Raw genomic sequence first — 27,978 nt, 5'->3', positions numbered from 1 at the left:
GTAAATATTAAACTAACATTGCGACAGTACACTCTAGCAAACGATGAAATTGAGATGGTGACATATAGTAGACGAAAACAAGATAGTCACTATTATGTCATACTGGGCAATGTAATATTTTTTTGGCATTTGTAGTGGGAGGGCAGTCTGCTAGTGACGTTCGTAAAGGAAGGATCCATCACCATTTTTAATCCAATGACCTTCCGGATTCGGACCCAGTACATTTTTATAATTTTTTTTGTAAAAAAAAATAATTAAGTAAATTTTTTATGAATACAAATTTTTTCCCCAATTCAAAGTATAAAAAAATGGATTTTCAAGATGGTGGCTGTGACAAGATGGCAGCAGAGTTCCAGGTTGAGGTCAAAGCTTCCCTTCAGAGGCTTTTTGGAGGCTTGACGATGGGAAATTTAAGCCTTAATGGGGAATATTTGGAGGCATTGTAAAATTAAAAATGACGCATATATATATTTTTCTCTTTAAGAATGGAATTTTTAAATTTTTACTTTTTCATATAAAGTTTGGTGGAACTTTTTTAATAAAAAACTGGAATTTTTGTGAATTTTGGCAAACAATTGGTAAATTTGGGCAAACTTGGTGTTTTTTGGCAAATTTTGAATGTCAAAGGTCAAGGTCATTCAAGATGGCTGCTGTGACATCATAATTCATAATGGCTGTCGGAAAATACCAATCTAGACCCTGTATCCTATACTAGGAGCCCTTTTTATATACTACTGTCATGACATCACAGTCCAAGATGGCGGGTTACAATCTCAAACTTCACACAGAACTAAGTTGCAGGAAATAATTTTATACGTTCCTGATGCTTCACATATTTTTATGACTTGTAGAGGAGAGGGCTTTCAGAACTGCAGTGGGTTGAGGAACACAAGAAATACAGCAAGGTTCATGCCCTGGTGCGAGTCTAAATGCCCAAGTATGAGAACGGAAAACCACTAGTTATTAAGTCAAGAATTTCCACTACATGTTAATATTCTAAACTGTAGCCTACTGCGACTTCGGGGCAATGCTTCAGCCCGTATATATCTGTGTGTTGGATCCTTATAGCTCATATACACGTATCAAAATCATATTTGATAGAGTTTTAATTTATTTATAAAGGCGGATGATGATATAATTTTTACAGCAATGACATATTTGCTGTCTCAGAACTTGTTAAATATTAAGGCTCGAATGCACATTAGGATATCACGAAGATTATCATGGACATTGAAAAACAAATCGAATACATTTATTCCACCTCTGACACAATGACCTATTTTACGCTAGCAGAACAGACAAGCTACGTCAGGGCTAATTTATGCTGCTGAATTTTTTAATTTACAAATAACTGTGAAAAATTAAAAAACTACAAATATTTTACTGGGAATTAACACAGTGCCACCTTTAATTACTGTTATCTCTTCCATAGGCGAACAAAAAATATTATTTTTATTTTACAGTTCGAACTTTACTATCAAACAGTTTGGTTATAAGAGGGTTTATCGTGGACATTTGTTTGTTAACTGCGCTTCCTAAGGTGCCATTGCTCCCTTATTTGAAAACAATGATGGAGGGTTATTATTCACATTATACCAAAAATATTTTTACTTGTTTTGTGGCATAACAAAGGGTGATTTTTACGATAAGCATAGCCAGCGCCAAAAAAAAAATGGTTATTCACGATGGTAGATCATTCGGGTATGAAACTTCAGTTCACTCGGGTTCACAGCCAGTGAACTATCAGGATATATTGCATAAATATAACAGGAAGGTGTCAGAACAAGGTCAACAAGCTCCTGATTAAAGACATCGAGTGCCGGACGTGCAAGAACATGGCCGAATCCTTATGAATGGCAAGTTGATAATCCATAGATTTATCAAGCATGGTGTCAGTAGCCCCATAATTACAGTAAATACAAGTTTTTAACAATATAAATTGCAAAAAAAGGATTTAATTTGAATCAGCCCGCCACACAATAGACTCATTGATTGTTGCTCACCTATGATAGTGATCATCCAGGCGACGACGTAGGACAGACTGGCGATCCAGATGATGCACATGATGAAGGTGAGGGGAAACCAACGCTTGAAGCGTGGCTTCTCGCAGTCAGGGATGGTGACCAGGAATACGAGGTGTATGGGCCACACTAGCACCCAGGCTGCCTGCTTCCATGCCTTCTCCGTCTGTGGCCAGCGGAACAGTGACGTCACTCCCAGCACTGCAACACGTGTTACAAGCCATTGCAAACCATCATAATGCCTGTGCTAAACTGCAGATTATCGTCCATAGTACTAATGTGTTATAGCGTGACAGCCTTGCTATCGTATTTGCAGTTATTGAAAATGCTATTTTCCAGATTCAATGAACTACTGCAGGATTTAAATATTATATTAATACAATTTTGTTACGAAAATTTTTAATTCATTATTTGCTTCATTTTGTAGTGCTTTGGTATTCAGTATATTTATATAACAGGTTATTTTTTCTGACAATCAGTGAATTGTTCAATTTTAAAAACTGAGACAAGGATGATTCAATAAAAAAAACGTTGTGTCATCTGCACAAGCGAGTGAAGATTTTACGGTGTGCCTAAAAGTCTTCCAGAACGTTTAGGCCGGGCCACACTATGCAATTGAACCGAAGCAGTTGCCAGTTTTCAGTTTTTACTTGGTGATTTCTTATAGATCAATTGTTTACTTGTTCAGATCTTGATACATTTACTTTGTGCATTATTTAACGTTCTTTGAAAAGCAGTCAAAAGAATATTCAGCTAAAAAAAATGCTTTGATGATTTAGCCGCAGTGGTAAATACGAATAATGTGACACCGGCCTCAAGTATAAAAAAAGTTTAAAAATTATTATTTTTTAAATTACTTCATGTTTTTCTGGTGTTAAATACCTGCTGACAACTATCATGCATCTTCTCCTTTAAAAGCTTTATTAAAACATTCTTAACATAGCGTCATTGGACAGTGTATTTCCCAGGCCATGCAGAGACAGAATCTCGACCCAGCGTAGTGAATGAGCTGAAGCAGAATTGACTGAAAAAAAGAAATTTTTTAGTATTTTTGGCGTATTTATGAAAATTTTTTTGAAAGTTTTTAGAGTAATTTTGAATGATATAGTCTAAAGTCAAGCTATAGATCATCCAATTTGGCGGCCGAGATATTACAAATCTAATAGTGACTGATATAATATTTAAAGAGGCCGACTAACAAGAGTGTCTCGAAATGATGCAGGGATGAGAATCGAGAAATACTTACAGTTGACACTTTCGGTGTCGGCGGCGTCCTCTTGTGCCATCCTGTCGGTCGACACTTTGATTCTGCCATTCTGCTGCATTTGCAACTGCTGCCTGCCCGAGACCGGCAGCTGCACGCCTGCCTCACCACCATCTGGAACAGTGGTCACCTCCCAGTTGGCTCCACTTGCCGCCATTCCTACCTTCACCCTGCACTACTAGTAGGTAACTACAGTATGTTCTGGGGCAGTGGCTGGTGGCGCGGGATCCGAGTATCCGCGGCGGCCTACTTGTAATACGTCCCTTCCGGCGGCTATTTGAACTTGTAATATTTCTTAATGTCAAGTATTCATGGCAACAAATGTTGGAGCCCACCACCATATTTAATTCAATACTTGCTATTTGATTCACCAGTGTCGCATCTTTTACATCGGATATAATTTGGTACAGCCATCTTGGTTTTGATTAATAGTTACTAGGAATGGTACTGTCAAAAATTGCACTCACAATTTGCTAGAGTGCCCCACTATCGTATTGATTAACTTTACCTAATAGAGTGCAGTAGTGTTATTCACCATATCGTCATATTTTAAATCATCCAACATTTGTCAGTCATTATGAAAATTCGAAGTTATTAATTAATAAATTCAGGAAAAATAAATTAATCAATGTGAAACTGACCTATTATTATATTAAGATATTTCATCAATTCCTATAATTGTTTTGGAGCTTGTTCAATGTTAAAAAAAATTAATTAAAAATTAAAATAATTTTAATGAAATTTCCACAAAGTGGATTATATTGTCCCTACCATCCACCCATAAGATATTTTTTTAATGTTATTATGACCACCATGTTGAAAAATTGTAATTATCATATTTAAAAATTCAGGTAAACTGCAAAAACAAATCCAAAAATTAATTGTTCTTATACAATTTATAAGACCAATCCTATTCCTTAGATTGTTCCTTCATCAATGCAAAAGAAGGTAATTTTTAGTAAAAAATTGGTTGTCTGTAATGTCGGTTTACGGACGATAGTTTAACGTGACAACGTCATAACAAAACATTGATGAAATGATTGCATACTTTTATGAATAAAATTGAATCATTTTTATTGAATTATCACTATTTTGTATGGATACAAAAAAGAAGTGAAATGAAATCTACAATTTAATAGATAAATTTCCTTTTATTGGTACTCATTAATTCAAATATGTTTATTACTTTAACGAACAGATTATTTTAACTATAACTTTTATACATGTTTGTTATTTAACTTCAAGATCGTCGAGAATGTTTTACGCTTTTTCGCAATTACACATTTAACGACGAAGTTTGTTCGTCGTGAAATTAAACGTAGAATTTAATAAAAATGCCCTTGCAGTTAATAAAATAAGTATTAGTAAGTTTAAGAAAGAATTTCGGCTTTAATCTCCAACCCAGAAGCTTATGGTGCGCTGGGGCCGAGATTAAGATTCATCGAGAATATTTTACGTTTTTATGTCTTCCAGTGCTCAAAATGATATGCAATTGTGGCCCCGGACACGAAATTGTATTTATAATTCATCAATAATAACGCCCCTCGCGATAAACAAAGGAAGATATGTATTAACGAGCGCCTGATTGCTGTGGAAGCAGATAGATAGCGCGATTCGTTCGGTTCGCGTCCGTTACCGTAGATGACAGCACCGTAGGAGAATAATATTATTTCGTTTTTATAATACGATTTTATAACAAATACGCATCCCAAATACACCAAACGTATTTATAATGTGTTACAATATTTTTTGAAACATTGTGCAAAAGATCCCGGGTGTAATTTGAATTATTATGTGTAACTATAAAACACCATTGTTCGTACAAAAACGTATTTGAAAATTCAAAATTACTTTAAAATAACCTTACCGATTGTGCTAAAAATCGGTGGACGATCGTTAAATTACATAATATTAATAATTCAAACGACGAAAACATGATTGATAAGTCAAATCGAGTGTAAGAGAGATAGATGCGGCGCAAGCGTACAATGAGCGTAACGGGACACGTAGTGGGACAATGTGCCTTACGGGACACTTTTTCGTGCGTGCAGCTGGCGTTCATCGATTTATTAGACGTTGTCACGTCAATAAATCATTATTAAGATTTCTTTCTTTCATATAATCATTCGAAGAGCTTATTAATAATACTCATTAGAACAATGTCTTAATAAAAGACACCTCTCTGACTAAATAATTGTGTAACTTTCATTTTGCTTACAAATTTAAGACAGTTATATGCTGTATTTTAACACTAGTACATTAAAAATTGTCAGCATTCGAGTACACGTCGTTTAGCCTATAGTCATTTAGCCTAAAATGTTCGTTAGGCAAAATGACTTTAGGCAAAATGACTTTAGGCGAAATGACTTTAGGAAAATGACTTTTAGGCAAAACGACTTGAGGCAATACGACTTTAGGCAAACTAACTTTAGGCAAAATGACTTTAGGCAAAACAACTTTAGGCAAAACGACTTTTAGGCGAAATGACTTTAGGCAAAATGACTGTAGGGCAAGCTAAATAGATGCCTAGAATTTTAGGCAAAACGACTTTAGGTGAAATTACTTTAGGCAAAACGACTTTAGGCAAAACGACTTTAGGCAAACTTACTTTAGGCCAAATGACTTTAGGCAAAACGACTTTTAGGCGAAATGACTTTAGGCAAAATGACTGTAGGGCAAGCTAAACAGATGCCTAGAATTTTAGGCAAAATGACTTTAGGCACAACGACTTTAGGCAAAACGACTTTAGGCAAAATGACTTTTAGGCGAAATGACTTTAGGCAAAATGACTGTAGGGCAAGCTAAACAGAAGCCTAGAATTTTAGGCAAAACGACTTTAGGCAGAAATAATTTAGGCAAAATGACTGTAAGGTTTGATCACTGCCCGAGAATGTGGAGTGGTGCTATGCGAGTTTAGGCAAAACGACTTTAGGCAAAAAGACTTTAGGCAAAACGACATTCGGATACATAAATTTAATATCTAAAATATTCAGAATAATACTTCGTTCACATTTGGCGCATAGATGGCGTAACTAGTAGTATATCTCGTAACACCATATTTAGCACAAGTAAAGGATCATTTAGTTCAGTTTAACCATAACAGGTATCACTACAAGTCATATTTAAAACAATGAGTATACGCTGGTTTAATTTCCGGTCACAAGGCTGCGTATAAGTACAAAGGAAAGTAATTTTATGAATATGCGTAAAATCTAAATTGATTATATTATATATATAATATTTATAAGTAATAATTGTTTATAATACTAGTTCAGTTTAATATATTAGATTCGCAGAACTTATTTTATTTTATAACATGTGAGCTTTGTTTGAAGGTATACATTTTATTTTAATTTTCATATATATCCATGATTTTGCTGTAGCACATGATGCATATTTATTTAATAGAATGTGCTAGTAAAAATTGTTATTGCAACAGAGATTCGGCAATCCATGGAAATTGCAGACAGCATCGTACAAAATAGCACGACACTATAACCAAACAACAACCATTTTTATTAATAATAAAATTTTATAGTATAATGTTTCCCTGGACATGAATACTTAAGTGAGTAGAAATTAACGGAAGTTAATTTTAAACCCTGTTATAAACATAAATTCATTAATTTTCATAATTGAGATCTTCTTGCACTAAAACGTTTATGTGAAAATCTGTATACACGCACTGAAACCTCGGACTACATTGTTCTTGTTTTAGAAAATTTCACCGTTATAAACCCGAACGCCAAGAAATTTGTGGTTAATGTGTTTTCCTAACTTAGTTAAATAAATTTTGCACTTGAAGAATAAAAAAAGAATATTATATATATTATATATATACACATATATAGCAGGCCAGCCGGCCTCATTATTTTACTTTGCGATACCACATGGGATTTATCGTAATGTAAAATAACCGCGAAGTATCTTACAATCTAAAAGCTGATCGTTTTACTAATTACATTTATTCTGCTAGGATTAATAAATCTAATGTGAAATGAAACATAATAGGCTTGTTACTACGATCATACTGCATGCCATAAATTAAATATGTTACGAGACTGAGATAAGTGAATTATATGTGTGCTCTGTTAAGGTATATAGTATGTTTGTGGTGTAGTCAACTTATTTATGCATCTCGTGATATTTTTCTGAAACAGTTTGAGCTTACTTTATATTTCAATTCTACACGCACATACCAGCAGTGTCTCTATAGCCAATGGTTGCTGTCGCTCACGAAAATTAAATTTTTTCTCTAGCCCAATCAGAAATCGGTAACTTTTGCACCGAACTTTCGTTATTCGCTTTTAGACTTTTTACACGGTCAAAAACGTAATTCCCTCAATCATGAATAAGAAATGTATTTTTTCGCGAAATATAGCCTTTGTTAATTTCATTTTACTATAGTGCTTAGGAATACATATTCTGAAAATAATAATTTTTTAAATTATATTGTACACTGGATTTTCTATGGTATGTGTTTTGTTTTTTGGTAAATATTTATATTCATAATTATACATGCCTAGTTGAAAATTTCATTATTTTATATTCGTAGGTAGCCTACTAGAAACTTTTTCGTAAAAATCTGGTAGGCTGAATACGCATTGAAAAATAAATGTTTTAAAGTTCATTAAACGATAGTATTCTTCATGGTTCTATCTTGACTTATATAAAATACTACCGATGATTAAATTTGCTTGTATATTGAATGTTTATTACATATTTTACAATTTATAAACCTGAGGTCAGTAATATAGCTCATTTCTGTGAATATGAGTAATTAACTAATAATAACAGCCTATAACTAGGTACGCGAAATATCATATACTAGCTGCAATACCCGGCGTTGCCCGGGCTGAACACAGGGTGAAGGGGGCCTTTTTCTAAATCAGATGTAGTTAGTAATTGTCTTCTTAATTTGAATGTCAAGTGTGAAAATTAATGTATATCACTTTCAGATCCCGACAGACGTTGTTCTGCCAGTTTATAGTTATTTACCTGGTCTGTAGATATGTAATTTAGACTTTATAAAGCAACATAGAAAAAAGCTGAAAAATAAGAGATTACTAATATTGAAAAGATTCCATTATCTAGCTAATGCTCGACCTGCATTGCAATGCCTCATTCAGATTTGTTTTGTAATATGTTTGAAGTAGTTACACATTAACAAATAATCTAGTCATTTCTTTATTTATATTTATCTCTATCTACATCTATATACATCTATTTATCTCTCTATCTCTATTTATCTCTTTATATATACATATATACTTCCCACTATCGTTATATATTCTATATATACGATAAGTCTCTATATAGCTCTATACATCTATAGGTATATCTCTTTATCTAACCCTTTTCATTCTCTATACCTCGCTCTATCTCAACTTATCTCTCCGTCTCTATCTCATTCTATATATATATAACTCTATCTCTGTCTCTCTTTTTATATTTAAATAAATGTGTCATGCGTGCGCACTTATACAACAAAAACAGACGAAGTGCCGCTATAAAAAATGAAATAAACACACTTTTGACACGATTCGTGCTCCAACTATTGAAAAATATTTATACCGTCTCAGTAACCTTCATGCATGCGCATAACACATCACCAAATTTCATCGCAATCGGTCGAATGGTATAGGAACGCATACGGCACAAACAAACGAAAATTAAAGACATGACAAACGCATCAAACGATGGTGCGTTTAAAATCCAAGGCAACTCTATATATTTACGAAGTTAAGAACAAAACTGTTATTAGCGCCTTTATTTTGCTAGCAGCTGCGAGCTCCACTAGCGGACTGGTCTCACCAAGGAGAAAAATATTAATTTGCCAGACCTTACTATGTGTATGATCGTGTGTCAGACATAGATAAATGACACTCACTCACTATTTGCATGTCTATGACCTATAATTTTTTCTGTTATATTTCTATTATAAAATGAAATTATCACTTTTTCACTCCCTTAGGGATGGAATATTATATTAATATGGGGTCTATGTGTTAATCCAGGCTAGAAGCTAGCTGTGGGCCAAATTTCATTCAAATCCATTCAGTAGTTTTTACGTGAAAGAGTAACAAAAATCCATTCATCCATACTTACAAACTTTCGCGTTTATAATATTTGTAGGATTAATTTTAGGGCAATCTTTACTCTCAACGCATGTACAACCATGTTGAGTTTGCAAATGTAGTGGCGTATCTCAGTTCTTTCGCACGCTGTGTAGACATATGAACAAATGCCAAATACCGCAAAAGACAATTAGATAAAATCACATTTTGAGTGATTGTGTAAAAACGGAAATGCAGTTGAGCAACAACATCTTAAAACTTGCAGAGCATTCATTGAACATAGTGAGGTAAAGTCTAGCTGACTTGTAATAGAACTTGCAAAATTTTCCAGTCTCTACCCATTACATAACTGGTGTATCTGTAAGCACAAATTTTCTATGTCTATATATTGCTAAAGTGAATAGCATGAATGTCATCACCATAGTACAGAGAGGAATGGACGAGGTAGGAAATGGGATTACGGTTCTTGGTAATTGAGATTGCCGAAGAGCAACTGTGGTTATAGTGGAGGCAGACGAGCAAAATTCCACATACGTTATCAAGAACAAAATTTGGTGCTAAATTTAAGCTCATTTAATTTATTTACACTTTTTATGATTTTCCTGATTTTTTTTATCTACCCAGGCGCTTAGGACAGCCGCTGGCCTAAAAGGAGTGTCGAAAAAGCGGTGGAAAAAAAGGAGGGGGCAGAAGTACACGGGCATATGTTATGCTACCTCTATACTTCGCAGGCTAACTCGAATTCCAACACGAATGCGAACAAAGACGAGTTTTTTTAGATGCCAATGAACCATGCATCCACACTTGGCCTGCAAACGCGATTCCCAATGCCGAAGCGAACTAGATTAATCAGACACGAACGAACTGAAAGTGTCTGCTATAAAGAGTATTTATGTAGTTATGGTACACTGCAGGCAGCTATAGTTTACTCTGTGTTGTTTACCAAGAAAATATAAACACCAAGATAACTTCGATGCATGTTCTTGGGTTACTGCTTGCAGGCCAAGTGTAGATGCACACATTACTGGCGTTGGCCCAACTTCCTTTTACTTGTTCCAAAAAAAAAAACGACACCGAGGCGAGCGCCCACGAACTAACACGAACACAAGCCATCACATGCCAACCTCCCCTCCACACTTGGCGCTCGCGAACGTTCGCGAACGTTCGGGCTAAGTGTAGAGGGGGCATTATTCTTATGAGACAACGGAAACAACTTGAACCCTTGAATCCTATAAAAATTAAACGAAAGAAATTAATTTTGCGCAAATGGTCTGGGCGAAAAATTTATTATTTTAAACCAAAAGAATATCGCGGAAAATAGCCGATGCTCTGAAATTACAGTCAGATAAATGCAGTATTGGAATTTTCACCTATTTTTAATGAGGCCCTGCTACAATTGCCATGTCTCTTGGTCTCTTTGTCTCATCCTCCCACGAAAATATGCTGCCACAACAGTTATGTCCCGAGTTGTCCAATTGTAAAAATTTCAAATACCAACAGAAGAGTGCAGTAGTTTAGAGCGACATTTTAATATTTCCTTCTTCATTTGTCTGATGTGTTGTGGCCATTTGCAAAAGTTGGAGGCCACAAATCCCTTTAAAAAAATTATAATACTAGTAGATATTTAGAGGCCACAAAATCGCTTTAAAAATATTGATGATGTGAATATTGCCAAGCTTATTCTGTTTGAAAGGTAGCGCGGTAAACTGACATTTCAATGGCAAAGTAATTACGTGATATATTTCCAATTTCGGTACACAATGGTCAAATCACAAAATTCACTTTGTTTTTATTGTTTGTATACTACTATTTTTCCCGCGCGGTTTGTGATCCTCTGTAGACATTTTACGTTTTTTATTTTATTTTAAATAATTAATGTTTGTTTACATTTTTTGCATGTTGTCAAAATTATTTTTCTTGCATGGAAAAACTCAACAAGGGACAAAATTATAAAAGATCGCCAATTGCTTGATCACGAAGGGACAAGGGACGAAGGGACAAGAAATATGACGTCACAGGGTTTCGTGGACCAATAGGTGAGTTGTGTCCAACGGACATGGCATGGACAAGTCAATTGTAGCAGGGCCTTTACGGTACCCAGATACATTAACCCGCACTGTGACATCGAGTCATTCTGAAAACCACGAGTCAGTTTAAATAAATATATTTTGTTTTTAAAACACGAACCACTAGGACAAACCACGAGGACGAAATTCAGGTGACGATTCCTCTTTAAAAAGTAGGTAAACACAAAATTCACAACTATTAGCCCACGTAAATGCCAAATGTTTTAAAACAAATCTTGAAAATGGAATTGAAGCACAAGTTTATTGCTAGTAACGTCGACATTGGAAGATATATCTCAAAGTTTCCGGATAATGCACCATGGAACGAGGAAATGCAAAACACGAAAACTTCGGGGGCGTTATAAATCAACTTTAATAAAACCGAGGGGATTAGTAATCTACCGCTTACGGTTAACGAAAAGCTCGCCTTTTTTTATACATGGCACAATCTGCAATAACCTAATACAATATGTGATGAAAGCGAACAATTTCTCGAAAACTGTGGCGTGTGAGTTAACATCCAGATAAGTGTCCTATTTGGCTATTTTAATTTGGCACCAAGTCACGAAACTCTAAATTAGTGACATTTACAAATCGGATAGCTGTCCTTTCCTGGCGTCTGCATTTTATTGTACTGATGTAAATATCCGTATAGGGAACTTATTCTGGTTAGGCATATTTCAGAATTTTTAAAGGCGTTAGTTTCCCCATTACTGAAATCCGGATAGGTAGCTATCTCGAATGACTAACCTGTGTTGTCCAATGGGAAAAATCCGGATACCTGTCCAAAGTAAGTGTTTGGCTCCAAAATATGGTTATTAGAAACATTTTCAGTAATACGTATTTGTTTATTCAGCGTTTCGGTTGCTGCATATATAATATCGCAGGAACCATTACACAAATTTTAACCTACTTAATTTCTTGGGAGCTATACGCCATACTCGCAGCAAATTTAGTTTTCAAATAAATATAATACAGAAAAAATAACTTTATGAGAAACAAGAAGATAATGCACCCTCTTTTTTTTTTTTTTTTTTCAAAATTGAACTATTTTAAATGATGTGGCTAATATCATATCTCCTGAAATGTTTGACACATTTTAACAACCAGTCCACTGTGCTATAACGAAATTGTTATTTACGTAAATTTATTAATTCACTAGCTTCTAAGATACTTAAACATATAATATAAAACTTTTACTTCATAACATGAGAACTCCACAGCCTACTTGTGACAAATTTGGTAGTTAAGTAATGCAACAAAATACAACACTATAATATTTCATAATATGAGGCAATTATATTAAACTTTTCGGCCAACTTTAATGTTTCGTTTATTTATCTGCGTTAAAACACCTTTAATTGTGACACCAATGTATTATTTTCGTCTTATTTTGTAATCATTCGTCTCAAAAATTAAGACTATGCCTTAATCTATAAATAGAGACCCGGAAATTTCGTAGATTCATCTGGACTCAGGGTATAATTCAAAGTCATAGGTGTGCGCAACCCGCGTTTGCTTTCCAATTGGTTGATTTCTTAGCGAGGACAATTTTGTCCTTGTCAATTGGCCCTGCCTGATTCGATTACTTCACTCCTGGCTGGGCATAGTTGGCTCACGGTCGTAGAGGGGCGTGTCCAAATAACTGCGGTCCAATCGTGAACAAAGTGTGAAGGTTTAAATGATAACTTGCGACTAAACGAATGCACGAAATTTCCGTATCTCTATCTATAAATATAAGCGAAATACCAATGACCCATCACAAGATCTCCAAAACTATACGTCCGATTGACTTGAAATTTGGCATGCATATTCCTTTCCGGATCAGGATCGTAACTTCCGTTTATGTAGGCATATGTGCTCTGCTACCCGTGCGAAGCGGGTTTCTAGTAATCGATTCGCGTAAAATCAGTCATGCAATTAGTTATATGGTATTTGACATTTACGTTTTGATTTAAGAAAGACACTTTTATTTTCAAAATAACAAACCTTCAAGCATATTTCTACCAAACTGATGGGTACTCAGCCATCGTATATTTAAGTATTATTATTTTCGTTTTAGTATAGCTCTGTGGTGCCCATGGTTTGCTAGCAGGGTTTACTGTTCAACTCCTAGTGCCATTACAAGGGGACCATGGAATAATTAATAATAATTACTGTTTAGTTGTAAAACTATTTTATGGTAGTTACTAATTAAATAACATAAAATGTTTTATAAGGTTTCGAAAAATGTAATCATAAAACGTAGTTTTACCGTAATCAACAACAACGCCAATGCCTCTTTTTTGTCAAAACGCCAAATCACGAAGTGATTTCAACGTAGAATCACGAAGTGACCTCAACACCGAATCATAAAGTGACCTCAAAATCGAATAATGAAGTGACCCCAATGCCGAATCATAAATTTATTGCCCTCAACGGCCAATCCTTAACTGACCACAACGCTGAAGTCTATAATAACTACAACGCCGAATATTGAGTGGGCCACAACGTCAAATTTTAATCGAGCTACTTACCTCCCAAGCTTTTAAACTCTGTTATGAAACCAAAGTAGGCCTATGCATTTCATTGTGAACAAGTAATTCTGAAGATGTTACAACTTCAATATTTTCTACAAGATAAAATAGCTTTCAGCCTAGCAAATAAACAGGTGTCTGAATTTTTAGATCAAATTTTTCTCTTATCTAATTTATTTAACAATAATTTGTAACATGTTATAATTTGAAAGTGGCATATGCTTGCTTTAAACAAATAAATTATAATATGAATTAAAATGTAAGCTGTATTTCAATATGCGTGTTTACACTAGAACACGGTTTGTTCCTAGAAATATTAAATTTTCACTTGTTAGTATTTAAAATAAGTAGAGCATGTAATAAAATAGTGATGCGGACAACGATGATGGTATTACTTTGGACATGTTGTAGATAATATTGAAAATACCAAAACAATATTCTTACGTTAATATTAGTGTCTTCAATTTTTGGAAGAAGGGTGCTTGGTGGAAATACATATGTGCAACATGAAGTACTTAAGGATTTGGTAAGTCTACTTGTAAATAACTTAAGAATAATTGCTTTGTAATTTAATGTTTATTTTAAGCGTTGCCATGCAGAATTAAAAATAAGTGCTCGGTAATATCTAAAAGTGTGCATCTCCTATATGACAGTTCCGCATTTTTCAAAGGTCCATATATAGTAAAAAGATAATGTTATGTATTTTGGCGAGGACCTTATAAGAGGTGATGGATTGAAAATATCATAACTTGTTTGACACTTTTGTGACTAGAGTTTTAATATATTTTCTTGCTAAATAAAACCAAAATATGAAGATATGTAACAGCGATAATATATAAACAGGAATATAATAATTACAACATATTTTTTCACTGTTCAAGTTATGATATGTAGTGTTTTATACAATATAAGTAAATAAATTAGAACTCAGAGTCACAAATGTGACGGAGATTAAATAAACTAAAACCACGTAGTTTACATTGTAAATTAGCCTCAAAATTTCAAAAGAAATTTAGAGTGAAATTTGAATGGCGTCGCAGTAACATACGGTCGCTGGCGTATGGCTCTGTTGAAAGAAGTTCAGTGGTTCTTTATCATATTTAAATAACTATATATGTACTTGTATTAACAGACGGTAATATTTTTGTCTTTCGCTTAGTTTTACCTACTCACTAAACACATTGACTTCTCAAAATGGGAACTAGTGCCATAGTACTCGAAACACCTCCACCTTTATATTATTTTATTACTAGATGACCGACCCAACTTCGCACGGCTATACTAAAGAGAAAAGACCAAATCTCCCATTTACAGTAATAATAAATGTAATATAATGGCAATTTATTTATTACAATGTTTTTTAATGTATCGGAGAGAAAACGAATAGCACAGGTTTACAGGTATTATAGCAATTAACATAATAAAAATCTCTGTGACGTAATTATAGAAGTAATATAAACATCTAAGGTTTTTAAATCAAAATAAAGTCGACTATAATATTGCTAGGTTAAAGCAATTAATTCTTCTCATTACTATCAGAGATTTTGTGACATGGTAGGATCGTCAATATCATAGCAAAACAAATACAACCTCCTCTCATTAATTTGAAAATATTCTCAATTATGAATCCAATATAAACCGAAATTAAATTCTCTTAAAAAAATCACCGTAGTTTCTCTTCAGGCAGGCTGGCTTAAGCAAAGCTAACCACAATAATTAAAAGTGGTTAACCACATCTATTCTCTTAATATAAATTTATAGATTACCATTTAAAAACTACTTTCTTTTACTACACAATGTAGCTCACATTTCTGAAAACTGTTGTGGGACGATACGCATTCCTAGTAGGTATTCAAATTACTTAAATTTTACAATAAAATGCTTCAGGCGTCGCGCTACGCGGCCTACTTATTTCGCTCCATATTACAACCAAGGTGGCGTACTACGCTATCATTGTAAAGGTGTGAAAACAGGGATTGCATGGAACAAATTATTTAATAAAAAATACTGTAAAAGTACAACATCATTGTTACTTTAAATTGCTTAGTACCTGGAACCCAGATATACTTAAATCACATAGAGTAACCGAATTACAGACGTTAAAAATATTTCCGGCTAAATTAAAAACAAAAAAAATATGTTAAATTACGTATTAAATCATTAAAAACTACATATCAGAAAATCATACGTTTCATTGCCGAATGAGGTAAACCAAATACAATACAGAGAAATATAGGAAATTGGGCAAGAGTAGCGGAAACTACTTTGAACAGCGATCCTAGCGGGATGTGGATGAAGTATGGTGTTTCGCCATATTCGTTTACATTGAAAAGTCGAGAATTGAATTCAGAAAATGTGTACTAAAATTACTGTGAATTTACATCTAACACAAAAGAAAGATTATTAATTACCATTATTCTAGCCTTATTTGGACTTTAAATTATCAAAAGTACCTGAAAAACGCGATTAAAAATTTCTAAAGTGCTATAACAAAGCATTATTTCTAATTATATTGCATCCAGCAATCAAGAGGTAGTGCTAGTAGCGGTGGTTGCACTCACTTTCCTAACGTATAAAAAATAGTGCCCGGTATTGATCTGCATAGCATTTGGTTAAACGTAGGCGTATTTTCTAGCGATTATCATTATTTTACAAATATTTTTAATATAAATATACATACAGATATCCGGCGTGACTAAAGACGATATATTAGTTTATACTACTTTTCTTAGAGTATAGTAGGCTAATAAGGGCTATTCCGTTTCTGAAACATATATCAGGTTTTGTCAGTGGCTTAGGTGAAGTCAAGTTGCTAACGCAATAAAAATTTATTGATTTTAGCAAACATACATAGCAGAAGTAAACTTTATTGTATACGTTTGTGTTATTTATAAACTCGTCTTCAGATTATGTTCATAAAAATTATTAAACCAAAATGTTATAGGCTTGCAGTATCTTTAGAAGGGGAAGTTCAACGTAAAGGCGTCACAGAGATACAAAGGCAACAACATTACCACAAACAACTCCTTGTGGATATAAAATATTAATAATTCCATGAAATGTTAAGTTGCCGAACAACATGTTTTATTTAACAAGTTTCCGTTTCGTTCACTAACCATATCGCTTTCTTTCCTTTGATTTCAAAGTATTTATTACATATTACTCAGCTATAGAAATGATATATAAATAAGTCATACAGAAAATTCTATTTAAATTTTTGCTCTGGAAACATTAAACCACGAAATATACTTCTAGGACTCCAAAAATATTACCACTTTTATTATAATTAAACTGTCGTAGTATCTACCCTAAGTTATAAATAATAGCGCAGGAGTGTATAATATTCCTTCAAAAACAGTAATACTTTATACGTAAGGGCCTTCCCTAGTTAAGCGTATATACGTGTCTCCGTAAATAAATGTTTTGGTATTACGATTTTTTTTCCACGAAAGGTGAAAATTGTCATGTTTTACATTTTCCGTATAATATATTTACATAAAAAAAAATTGTGAAAATGGCGAAAAAGCGCATATTCAGAGCCTGGTTACTCAGTTTACTCAATTCGCAGTCAAAATGTACAACATAAAATTAGTAAATTTATTATTTGTCTTTTATCGCGTAGTAATACCCCACTGTTACAGATCTTGTTTGCGAGTATAGGCGTGGTGCGTTCCGCAGCATTGAATGCATTGCGTAGATGGGACAACTGCGCTCAAATATTGAAGAAGGAAGCAACCTCAAAAGACGATAAATAGTAATGGTGAGCGACACACTATCTATTTGTCTCGGAAACGAACTACCCTTCCTCCTTGAAAGATGCAGGCGATACTGAACACCCTCCACTCTTGTGGCAGAATGTCGAACCTCTCACAATGTTTCGGTAGTAGTTCCAGAAACCACGACTAGAGTTACAAGTGGCTGGAATGTATTTACACACACTTTATGGAGCAAGAATATACTAAAATACTTTTAGGCAAAATGACTTTAGGCAAGACGATTTTAGGCAAAACGACTGCTCGGCATGTTAACTGTCTGTTAAAGAAAGCGAAGTGCTGAAACTTTAGGCAAAAAACTTTAGGCGAAATGACATTAGGCAAAACGACATTAGGCAAAACAAATTTTAGGCAGTACGATTTTAGGCAAAACGACTTTAGGGGAACTTAAGCATGCGATTATAATTTTAGGCAAAACGACTTTAGGAAAAATGACTTTTAGGGAAACCGACTTTAGGCAAAATGGTTTTAGGCAATACGTATTTAGGCCAACTAACTTTAGGCAAAACGACTTTAGGCAAAACGACTTTAGGCAAAACGATTTTAGGCAAAATGACTTTAGGCAAAACGAATTTTAGGCAAAACGAAGGTGGGGAATCACGATTAGGCAAAACGATTTTAGGCAAAACGACGCGCCCCCCAGCATTCTTACCAACAACACCAGGCCTTCTTTTTAAGTACTAAGTAGCTTTTAAACGTAATAATATAAATCATAAAGAATAAATCATGAGTGTCTCCAAACTATCAGGCTTGAAGTATGCACATAGTCTAGAAGATTTACGAGTGCTGCAAGTTGTATTGTAAGCATATATTACAAGTTACAAAGTGAGGCCAACTCATAATGTGTTACACATTCAATAGTACCAATCATCCCTGAAACATATTTAACATTTCCTACAGTATTAATTAACTCCGAAAAATAAAATATTTTTTCGTTGATAACACATATTTCTTAAAAGAATGTCATTGTCAACGATAATCATAATAAACCAAGCATCTCAAACCAAAATACATTTCTTGAAATATTTTAGTCATCAATTCGGCCAATTAAAAAACCAATGAAAAGCATATTTTGTAAACCAACCATCTCCGAGCTACAACCCCTGTCTTGCAGAATTACTCAACATGCTTTACGCTTATGAAAAAACCTATTACAAACAGACAAGACTAAGAGTATCCAATCTGATAGATATAAAGTATGGATATAACCTGATAGGCTCAACTAAGAGCATAAGCTATATAAGAAGAATATATACCAAATAACAGGACATGTTTTACACTTACTATACGACCAACTTTCCTATAAATATATTCAACACTAACCTACCTTACCCAAAAATCAGTACTGGGTAAAGTCTTGAGTAAGCTCAATGTATTTGCATCATTTGGATGCCCATACATAACAAATGATAGACATTTGGATGCATATTAAACAAAAAAGATGCACATTAATTAAAAAGAAAGGAAATAATGATTCACTTAAACATTCACATTTTTCATCTAGAACCCATATTTAGACACACATACAACAAGGATGCACAGTTGAATGAACATTCATCAAAAATTTCGCACATTATGAAGCACATTCTTAATCTTAATTGCACATAATATGCACTTGTGTCATCCAGAACCACATTTTAGATGCACATTTAAAGAATTGACACACATTTGAATGTACATTCATTGTATAGGACACATATTAGAATCCACATAAAACGATAATGAATCTCATTTGGAAGCAAATTCAACGAAAAAGGTGTGCATTTGGATGCAAATTCAAAAAAGGAAGCAAATAAATGAAAATGATTCACATTTGTATGCATTTAAAACGAAAATATTGCAGATTTTGATGCTTGTTAAAAAAAATTGGTTGTCTGTAAAGTCGGTTTACGGACGATAGTTTAACGTGACAACGTCATAACAAAACATTGATTAAATTATTGATCCAGAAGACAAGGAAATATCATATTCGGCCTGAGACTGAGCCGTAACAGGCTTCTGCAGCCAAACCATTTAGGCATTAAAAATGTTACATATATTCTTTGAGGAAGAAAATGTTTTTTAGTTTGAATCATTGTTATTGAATTATAACTATTTTGTATGGATACAAAGGAGTGAAATGAAATGTACAATTTAATTAATAAATTTACTTTTAGTTGCATTCATTCATTAATTAAAATATATTTATTACTATTGAAATGTTGCGTGCACCGTATTTATTTTTAGAAGTAAAAAAAAATTTTTAAACCTGCCAGGATTTGAACGAACATTCTTTGGATTGAAAGTTTGCGACGCTGACCGCAAGACCACCAGGCAATACATCAAAATAGATAGTTTCAAATGATATATATATATATACATATTTATAAACTTTTTTCAGGGTAGGGGAATAATATTATTTCGTTTTTATAACACGATTTGATAACAAATACGCAAATACACCAAACTTATTTATAAAAAGTTACAATATTTTTTAAAACATTGTGCAAAAGATCCCGGGTGTAATTTGAATTATAATGTGTAACTGTAAAACTCCCATTGTTGGTTCAAAACATATTTGAATATTAAACATTACTGTTAAATAACCGTACCAATTGTGCTGGAAATCGGTGGACGATTGTTAAATTACATAATATTAATAATTCAAACGACAAAAATATGATTGAAAAGTCAAATCGATGGTTGTTCCAATCGAGTGGAAGGGAGATGCCGCGCATGCGTACAATGAGCATGAAGAGAGATGCCACGCATGCGTACAATGAGCAAACAGGGCACATCCGTAGTGGGACATCCGTAGTGGGACACTTCTTCGTCCGTGCAGCCGGCGTTCATCGATTTATTAGACGTTGTCACGTCAAAAATGACGCATATTGATAAGCACATCCATCAAAATGGATGCACATCAAACGAAGTGGACTCACATTTGATCACACATTCTAACATAAAGAGCATATATATGGACACACATGTGTCACTATGGACAAGCATAATGAATCTTAGGTCACATAAAAAATTGATGTATCATGATATTTTATTTTTACTCACAAAAATTAAAACTTTTAAAAATTCTTTCACCAACATAGCAATGTTTTATTCTGTATATCTCGTTTCTCTTAGCATTTAAAGTATGGAGTATATCTCATCAATGACTGAATAGTCTAATGCACATAGAGAAACTCTCAAATATCTGAGCCTGTCAACCAATCCATTTGGATCGTCACACAGTGTGTTCTTTGTCTCTTATTCTGCTTCCATATTCTTTATGCCTAAACTGTCAATTTTCTGAAAAATTAAAATTTTCCTGTTTTATCACCAGCTTCAGAGTCATTATTTTCCTCATCGTGGTAGCTATAAGCATCATCATCGTCAAAATACACATACGTATCTTCATCTATAGTACTGTTAGATATCGAAAACTTTGTCATCAAACTATCTTCATCGTCATCAAGTATCCTTTACAAGTGTCCATATTTTTTCCAAAGTTCGAAAGATATACTTAAAATTGACTTAAATGTATTTTTTTATAGTGATGATACTTCAGTCACTTTCAGTCTTCCTTAAACCTTAAACGCCCTTCAACTTAAGTTCTTTATCGAGATCAAAAGATCTATGGATATAATCATGTTTAAGAAAAATAAAGTTTTTTATAAATGTGTTGCCCCCGGGCAGGGGGAACAAGGGAGTTACAGCGACACAAGAAAACTGTTATGAGAGTAGCAAATTTTATTAACATGTAGAAATAATGCAATAGAACAATAAAAATGTTAATACGATACTCTCAGCTTGGCTTTTAATATGATTATTCTTTCTTAGAATTTCCCCACTTGAATATGCCTTCTGGCTGTCAACACAAAAATAAGATATATGTAAACAATTAGCATTACACATAAAATGACAGTGTATTTAACTGTTACAAAAGAATAGAAAATCTCTGATGTTTTTTGAGCTCGCTTTTCTCCAAGCAGCAGTAGCGAGTCACTGGGTACATCAACTATAAAATTATAGAAGAAAAATTACAAAAGAATATTAAGTCTTTGTTTTACCAAAATATTATTGTGGGTTAAAAGTCTTAAGTCCAAAACCATCTTGCGGATTACAACAAATTTAACGTGTAACAGGCCCCTCGTCTTATAAGGTCTAGTACGGCCGGCTGGACACTCGTTGGGTCGTCCTGTCCCGGGCGTGGCTCGCCGAGTCGCCCCTGCAGGCAGCATCGGCCTCCAGCGCCCTGCTCCCTCACGATGCCGTGGATGGACTTCCTTGGTGCGCTGTAGTCCCGGAACCGCAAGTTCCCTTGACGACTGCGAAGAGAGTTGCGAAGGACAGGCCACGAATCCCCTTGCCTGGGCTGTCGCGATGTCCGCACCTGGCACACTCACTCTAGTGTCTCGTAACTTCTCATTGATGTGCAAAGTTAGAGTTCTAGTACAAGCCAAAATGTTTGTATTTTTTTCGTTTTATTTTTAAAAAATTTTAATTTTAATTTTATGATATCAAATAAAACTTTTGGTGGTTTTTCTCTGTGTGCTCCCAATTATTCTTATCAATATTATGGTGGTTTTTTTCCGTGTGCACCTGATTATTCTTTTCAATATTTTGATGGTTTTCTCCAAGTGCTTCCGATTATTCTTGACAATATTTAGACGGTTTTGTCTTAGTGCTTCTGAAATTTCCTGACGCGACATATGATGGTTTTCTCCAAGTGCTTCTGGTTACAGATGAGAGATTGGTGCTATGCATGATGGATTTTTTTCTTAATGAGTCATACAATTTTATTCAAGGTTACATTTAATTAGTGAAAATCCACTTCTTAATCATCACTTGCAATATATTTATTAGGTGGAATTAAATAAATATCATTACTCAGTCAAATATTAATGCCTGAAAAATCTGAGAAGCACTAACAGGAGGGATGAACTTCCTTCTCCTTGGAGTCTAGCGAAGCCAACCTTCCTTTGCGATCGATAGTGAGCATTCCGCATCCCGCATAAATGAAATAAATATTATTTACCTGCAAGCAACACGTGGCGACATCTGTTGGTGACAGCCAGATTTACTTGCATCAGTTTGCTTTGCATTAGATAACTTAACTCTCGCTGATGAAATATTTAAAAAATTATATTTAAGAAATGGTTCCAATTGGAGAAAACTGTCAGTTTGTATCAAACATTAGTCACAGAAGCTACCATGGATCATGGTTTGTTATCTGCAGCTGAATCGGAAGGAAGCCGCTGTAGATACTGTGGCAAGGATTTTGTCATGAGAAGGAATGCTAGACGTCATGAGAAGAATGATTGTGCTAGAAACCCACTACGCAACATGTTAAGCTGTAATCGTTGTAGCAGGTTGTTAACACGAATTGACAGCTTAAAAAGACATCGTAGAACATGTAAAGTCAAGAATACTTACGGCATAGAGGACACCGATGGATCCACTAGACTAAAGAAGAGTGATCTGCATTACGACAATAATTTTCCTTGTCCTGAGCGTGATGGTATTAGCTCACCCGATCGTGACGAAGAACATAAATTGACGGATGATGATGGCTTCGGGAAGACTGAATCTAATGGAAGTATCAACACCGTGAGAAGTGAGAATAAATTCAAGCCTATATTCAGTAGATCCTCCATACTTTGTAAAAATAATGGACTCCTAAAAAGGAAGCATGAAGACGATGAAGACACTTCGACATCAACGATATCGAGTTCTTATGGAAATCTGGATGAAGACGATGCCTTCTACGGTGATTGCTACAGTGACTCTGAAACTGGTGACGTGATCGAAGACTGCGCTGAGGCATCTAAAGCAGGCAAGATCGAAGACTGTGATGGTGTACTGAGACCGAAACGATGGAAACGTCGTGTTATAATAAATAAATCTGATCAAGCTTGTGGTGATAGCTGGCTCGAAGATGAAAGTTACCCTGAGGTTGGTGTTAAAACGGAAGACACCAGAGATCATAATAATTATAAACATGCAAGTAAGATGGTGGTAGAAGAGATTGGTTACACATCATGGAAGGATCCAAACATATTGGTTAACCAGCTAAGACTGTTGGTGGCATCTGTTCGTAGAGGAAACTACTCACATATCGAGGAAGTATCGTCCGCACTTAAAGAACTGCGGAATGCTGGCTACATACAATAATCATTTGTTTAACTGTCATGTGTGTACTATTGAAAAATAAATGAAATATTTATATTAAAAAAAGAATTTTTATTTCTTGTATTCTGATTTTCCAACTAAGCTTGTGTGTTTCCGCTACTGTATGTGTGATCATTCCGTTTCCTGTGTGTTCGTTCCGTTTCCTGTGTGTACTGTGTGTACGTTTCGTTTCCTGTGTGTACGTTCCGATTTCTGTGTGTGTACTGTGTGTACATTCCGTTTCCTGTGTGTACTGTGTGTATGTTACGTTTCCTGTGTGTACTGTGTGTTCATTCCATTTTTTCCTGTGTGTATTGTGTGTACGTTCCGTTTCCTGTGTGTACTGTGTGATCATTACGTTTATTGTGCGTAAATTGCATGTATTGCACGTGCATTGCGTGTTGGAGCTGATGGAGCTTTTGGAGCCGAGTAGACTTGTATTCTTGTAGCTTCAAAGACATGTAGTTTCGTAGCAACGCGGTATTTTAGCTATGCAGTCTCGTAACTCGTAACCAGCTAGATTTTTTAAGACTCGTAGCTTTGTGGCCTCAAAGTCTCTTAGACTCGTAGAATTCTAGCCGAATATATTTGGAGTTGATGAGACAAAAGACAGTTGGAGTCTATGACTGTAGGAGCCAATGACTGATGGAGTCACTAGACTGATGGAATCAATAGACTGATGGAACCAATGAATATTGGAACCAATGAATATTGGAGCCAATGAAAAATGTGCTGCCTTTTCGATCATGGTGCTGCCTTTTCATTGTCGGTGCTTCCAAATGTGCTGCCTTTTCTTTGACGGTGCTTCCAAATGTGCTGCCTTTTTTTTGTTGGATTCTTGGTCCTTTTATAAGCGTAAAAACATTATCCGTTGGTTCAATTGAATATAATTAGCTGACGATTAGGAAGGTCGTGAGGTTCGGAAATTACTGGTCTATACGTCTGACATTGATTATGACTCGGTCTCTCGGTCCGAAGACGCTTGGTCTATATGTATGTATGGCTTTGTACATGTACGGTTTAGAGGTTATTCAGATTATCGAAAAACTAGACTTTCATGTTAGGCTTATCGGCAACGTATTTAATTCGTCGAACATTGTCGTACATTGACTTGTGTTTTATTTTTGAAGAGAGAATTATTTATAAACTCCGCGAAAGGTAATGGAAAAACAGAATATTGAATTTATTTAATATTTAGTTACACTTGTCACTGATCAAGTATCGAATTGAGGGCAGGAATCCAGCGATTCAATATGCAAATTAATGAGTGACTTTTTTGATGAATTTTGGATTTTTTCCCGGTTTTCTAGCTAAATAAATACACGATTTCAAGATGGCGTCCAAATTTAAATATGGTGGGCGCAACTCGGTAATAAATGTTTACTGCCATGTAGCGGGTTGGAATTAAATTATTCAGACGGAAATGTACTCTATAAGACGAGTACACGCACAAGATGGTGTACTCCAGCAGGTGGTAGCTCCTGGTAGCATGTACTGAATTTAAATTGTTGGATCCATGATGGTCAACAAGGACAAAGTCAAATTAAAAGGTCAGGGTCAAATATCAAAATCAAGGTCATATTTCAAGGTCAAGGTCAAATCTCAAGGTCATGTTCAAATTTCAAGGTCAGGGTCAAATTTCAAGGTCATGGTCGAATTGCAAGGTCAAGGTAAAATTTCAAGGTCAAATTTGAAGGTCAAGTTCAAAGTTCAAGGTCAAGGTCAAAGTTCAAGGTAAAAGTTCAATGTCAAGGTCAAATTTCAAGGTCAAGGTCAAAGTTCAGGTTCAATGTTCAAGTTCAAGGTCATTGTAAAATTTCAAGGTCAAGGTTCAAAGTTCAAGGTCAAGGTCAAAGTTCAGTGTCAGAAGTTGAGGACAAAGATTTGTTGATCAGATAATTATACTAACATGGTATCAGCACACTCTAGTGTACGAAAACAAGATGATTTCCAGCGGGTTGATTTCAAGATGGCGGTTGTCACGAAAAGTGCAACGGTGGTTTAAAGGATTTTTTTATTATTTTATTAGGTTGGTAAATTTTTTTAATGATTTTTAAATTTTTTCCCGAATCTCTAGCATTAAAATTACGGATTTTCAAGATGGTGGACATGACATGATACTAGGTGACGATATAGGGGAAAGGTGGGTAGCCGCGGACAGTGGGTAGCCCCGGACACGTCGTAGTTTACCTAATTCTCGCTAGGTGGCAGTACTGTCAAGTTTTGTCCAGAACTCCCTCCGTATACAGTGCTGTCCGCACACAGTTGAGATTTATTCGTTTAAGCGCGTGGATGTAGTGCGTATGTTTGAGTTTTGTGGTAAAGATTTTTACGATGCAGTTAATATCTGGAAGCGTCTCACGATACTGTTGGTAAGCGAAATTGAATTATATGTACACAATGTCATATTTATAAGGCGTTTTTGAACATACCGTTTAGGGATACTCGTATTGGCAACAGTTTTTATGTTATGTTTATAAGTTCGAGCTATTGCGTTGCGGGTAGCCACGGACACTCCAAAAGAGGGTAGCTACAGACACATCATTTGATATGTAAAACATAAAATATTCTTTGTTTAGCAGGTTAATTATTTTTATTAATATATTGGGGTCGTATGTTACAGTTAGTTGACGCAACAATCATGCCGAAATTCAAAGGATGAACTACCAATGGGGGATCGTGGAGTGAAGTTACAATGAAAATTGCCGTAGAACAAGTGTTGAGTGGTAAAATGAGTGTACGAGATGCAGCAACACATTTTAATGTTCCAAAAAGTTCTGTTCAGGATAGAGTGTCACTGATTAAGAAAGGGTTTGAATGTGAACTGAAGCCTAAACATGGACGTTTTGAACCAATATTACCTTAAAATTTTGAAGAAGAGCTGGCACAACACATTAGAGAACTTGATGATAGGTTAATGGGGTTGAGTAGAAAGGAGTTTCTGAAGTTGGCATTCGACTTAGCAGAGACACTTGGAATTCCACAAGATTTAACAGGGACACCAAATGTGCTGGGAAAGATTTTTACAACTCTTTCATGCAAATACATCCACATTTGATTTTGCGATCACCAGAATCAACCAGTTTGATGAGGTGTGTTGGTTTTAATGAACCTCAAGTTAAATTGTTTTTTTGAAAAACTAACAATACTGATAGATATATACTACTTCCCACCTTCTAAAATGTACAATGCGGACGAAACTGGGGTTTAAACTGTCCAACAAAATCAGAAAGTCTTGTCTGTTAAAGGAAAGAAGCAAGTTGGAAAATTGACATCAGCTGAAAGTGGCCGAAACGTTACAGTCATGCTTTGCATGAATCCTGTTGGCCATTTCATTCCACCTATGTTTACTTTACCGAGGAAGAGAATGAATGACAGACTAATGATAGGAGCACCTGATGAAGCCATCGCTGCAGCTCAGTCAAATTGTTGGATGAGTGCAGAAAAATTCTTAGTGTGGTTGAAACATTTTGTTCTATACACTCAGCCTACACAACAGAACCCTGTTTTGTTGCTGTTAGATGGACATTCTAGCCACAAGGACCTTGCTGTGATATGTTATGCTAGGGAATATAATGTCCACATGATAAGCACTCCTCCTCACACTACTCACAAACTTCAACCATTGGACAGAACTTTCATGAAGCCATTCAAGAATGCTTATGCTGAAAGTTGTGCTCTATGGATGCGACAAAATGCTGGTCTAAGAATAACAGAAAATGAAATAGCAGGACTGGTTTCAAGTGCATATAGGAAGTCTTGTCGTCTTGATATTGCAAGCAATGGGTTTTCTTGCACAGGCATCTATCCTTTGAACCCTGGAGTTTTCTCTGACCTAGATTTTATTCCATCACTTCTGACAGAAATTCCTGAAGCACCTGATGTCAAAAATACAAGAGCTCCTAGCAATGATCCCGTGACTGCTGCACAACCATTTTGCAGTTCAATCTCTAATCAGGCAACAGAAACACATAGGTCTATTCCAATGACAGAAACCTCTGATGATCCTGTGAAATCGCCCAGATCAATCACTTCTAGGCCGAATGTTGAAGACAACAGCCATCCCTCAATATCAAAGAATGTTGCAAATGTTTTGAAAACTTTGTCACCTCTTCCA

The 27,978-nt window shown here is 35.0% G+C and overlaps 1 protein-coding gene across 2 annotated transcripts in view; it reads right to left on the bottom strand.

Annotated features, from left to right (window-relative positions):
- LOC134531575 (sodium/potassium/calcium exchanger 4) overlaps positions 1-27,978 on the bottom strand; it is a 758,952-nt gene that overhangs the window by 288,532 nt on the left and 442,442 nt on the right. For both annotated transcript variants that reach the window (XM_063367287.1, XM_063367288.1), the window contains exons 7-8: positions 3,268-3,399; positions 2,004-2,222 (exon numbers count right to left, since the gene is read on the bottom strand). In XM_063367287.1, coding sequence (XP_063223357.1) covers positions 2,004-2,222; positions 3,268-3,399 — 351 coding nt within the window. The remainder of the gene's footprint in view (positions 1-2,003; positions 2,223-3,267; positions 3,400-27,978) is intronic.

Source organism: Bacillus rossius, chromosome 5 (genome assembly GCF_032445375.1).
Source record: "Bacillus rossius redtenbacheri isolate Brsri chromosome 5, Brsri_v3, whole genome shotgun sequence".
Taxonomy (NCBI): domain Eukaryota; kingdom Metazoa; phylum Arthropoda; class Insecta; order Phasmatodea; family Bacillidae; genus Bacillus; species Bacillus rossius.
Note: the sequence above shows the minus strand (reverse complement) of the source record. Positions and strands in the feature narration are given on the sequence as shown.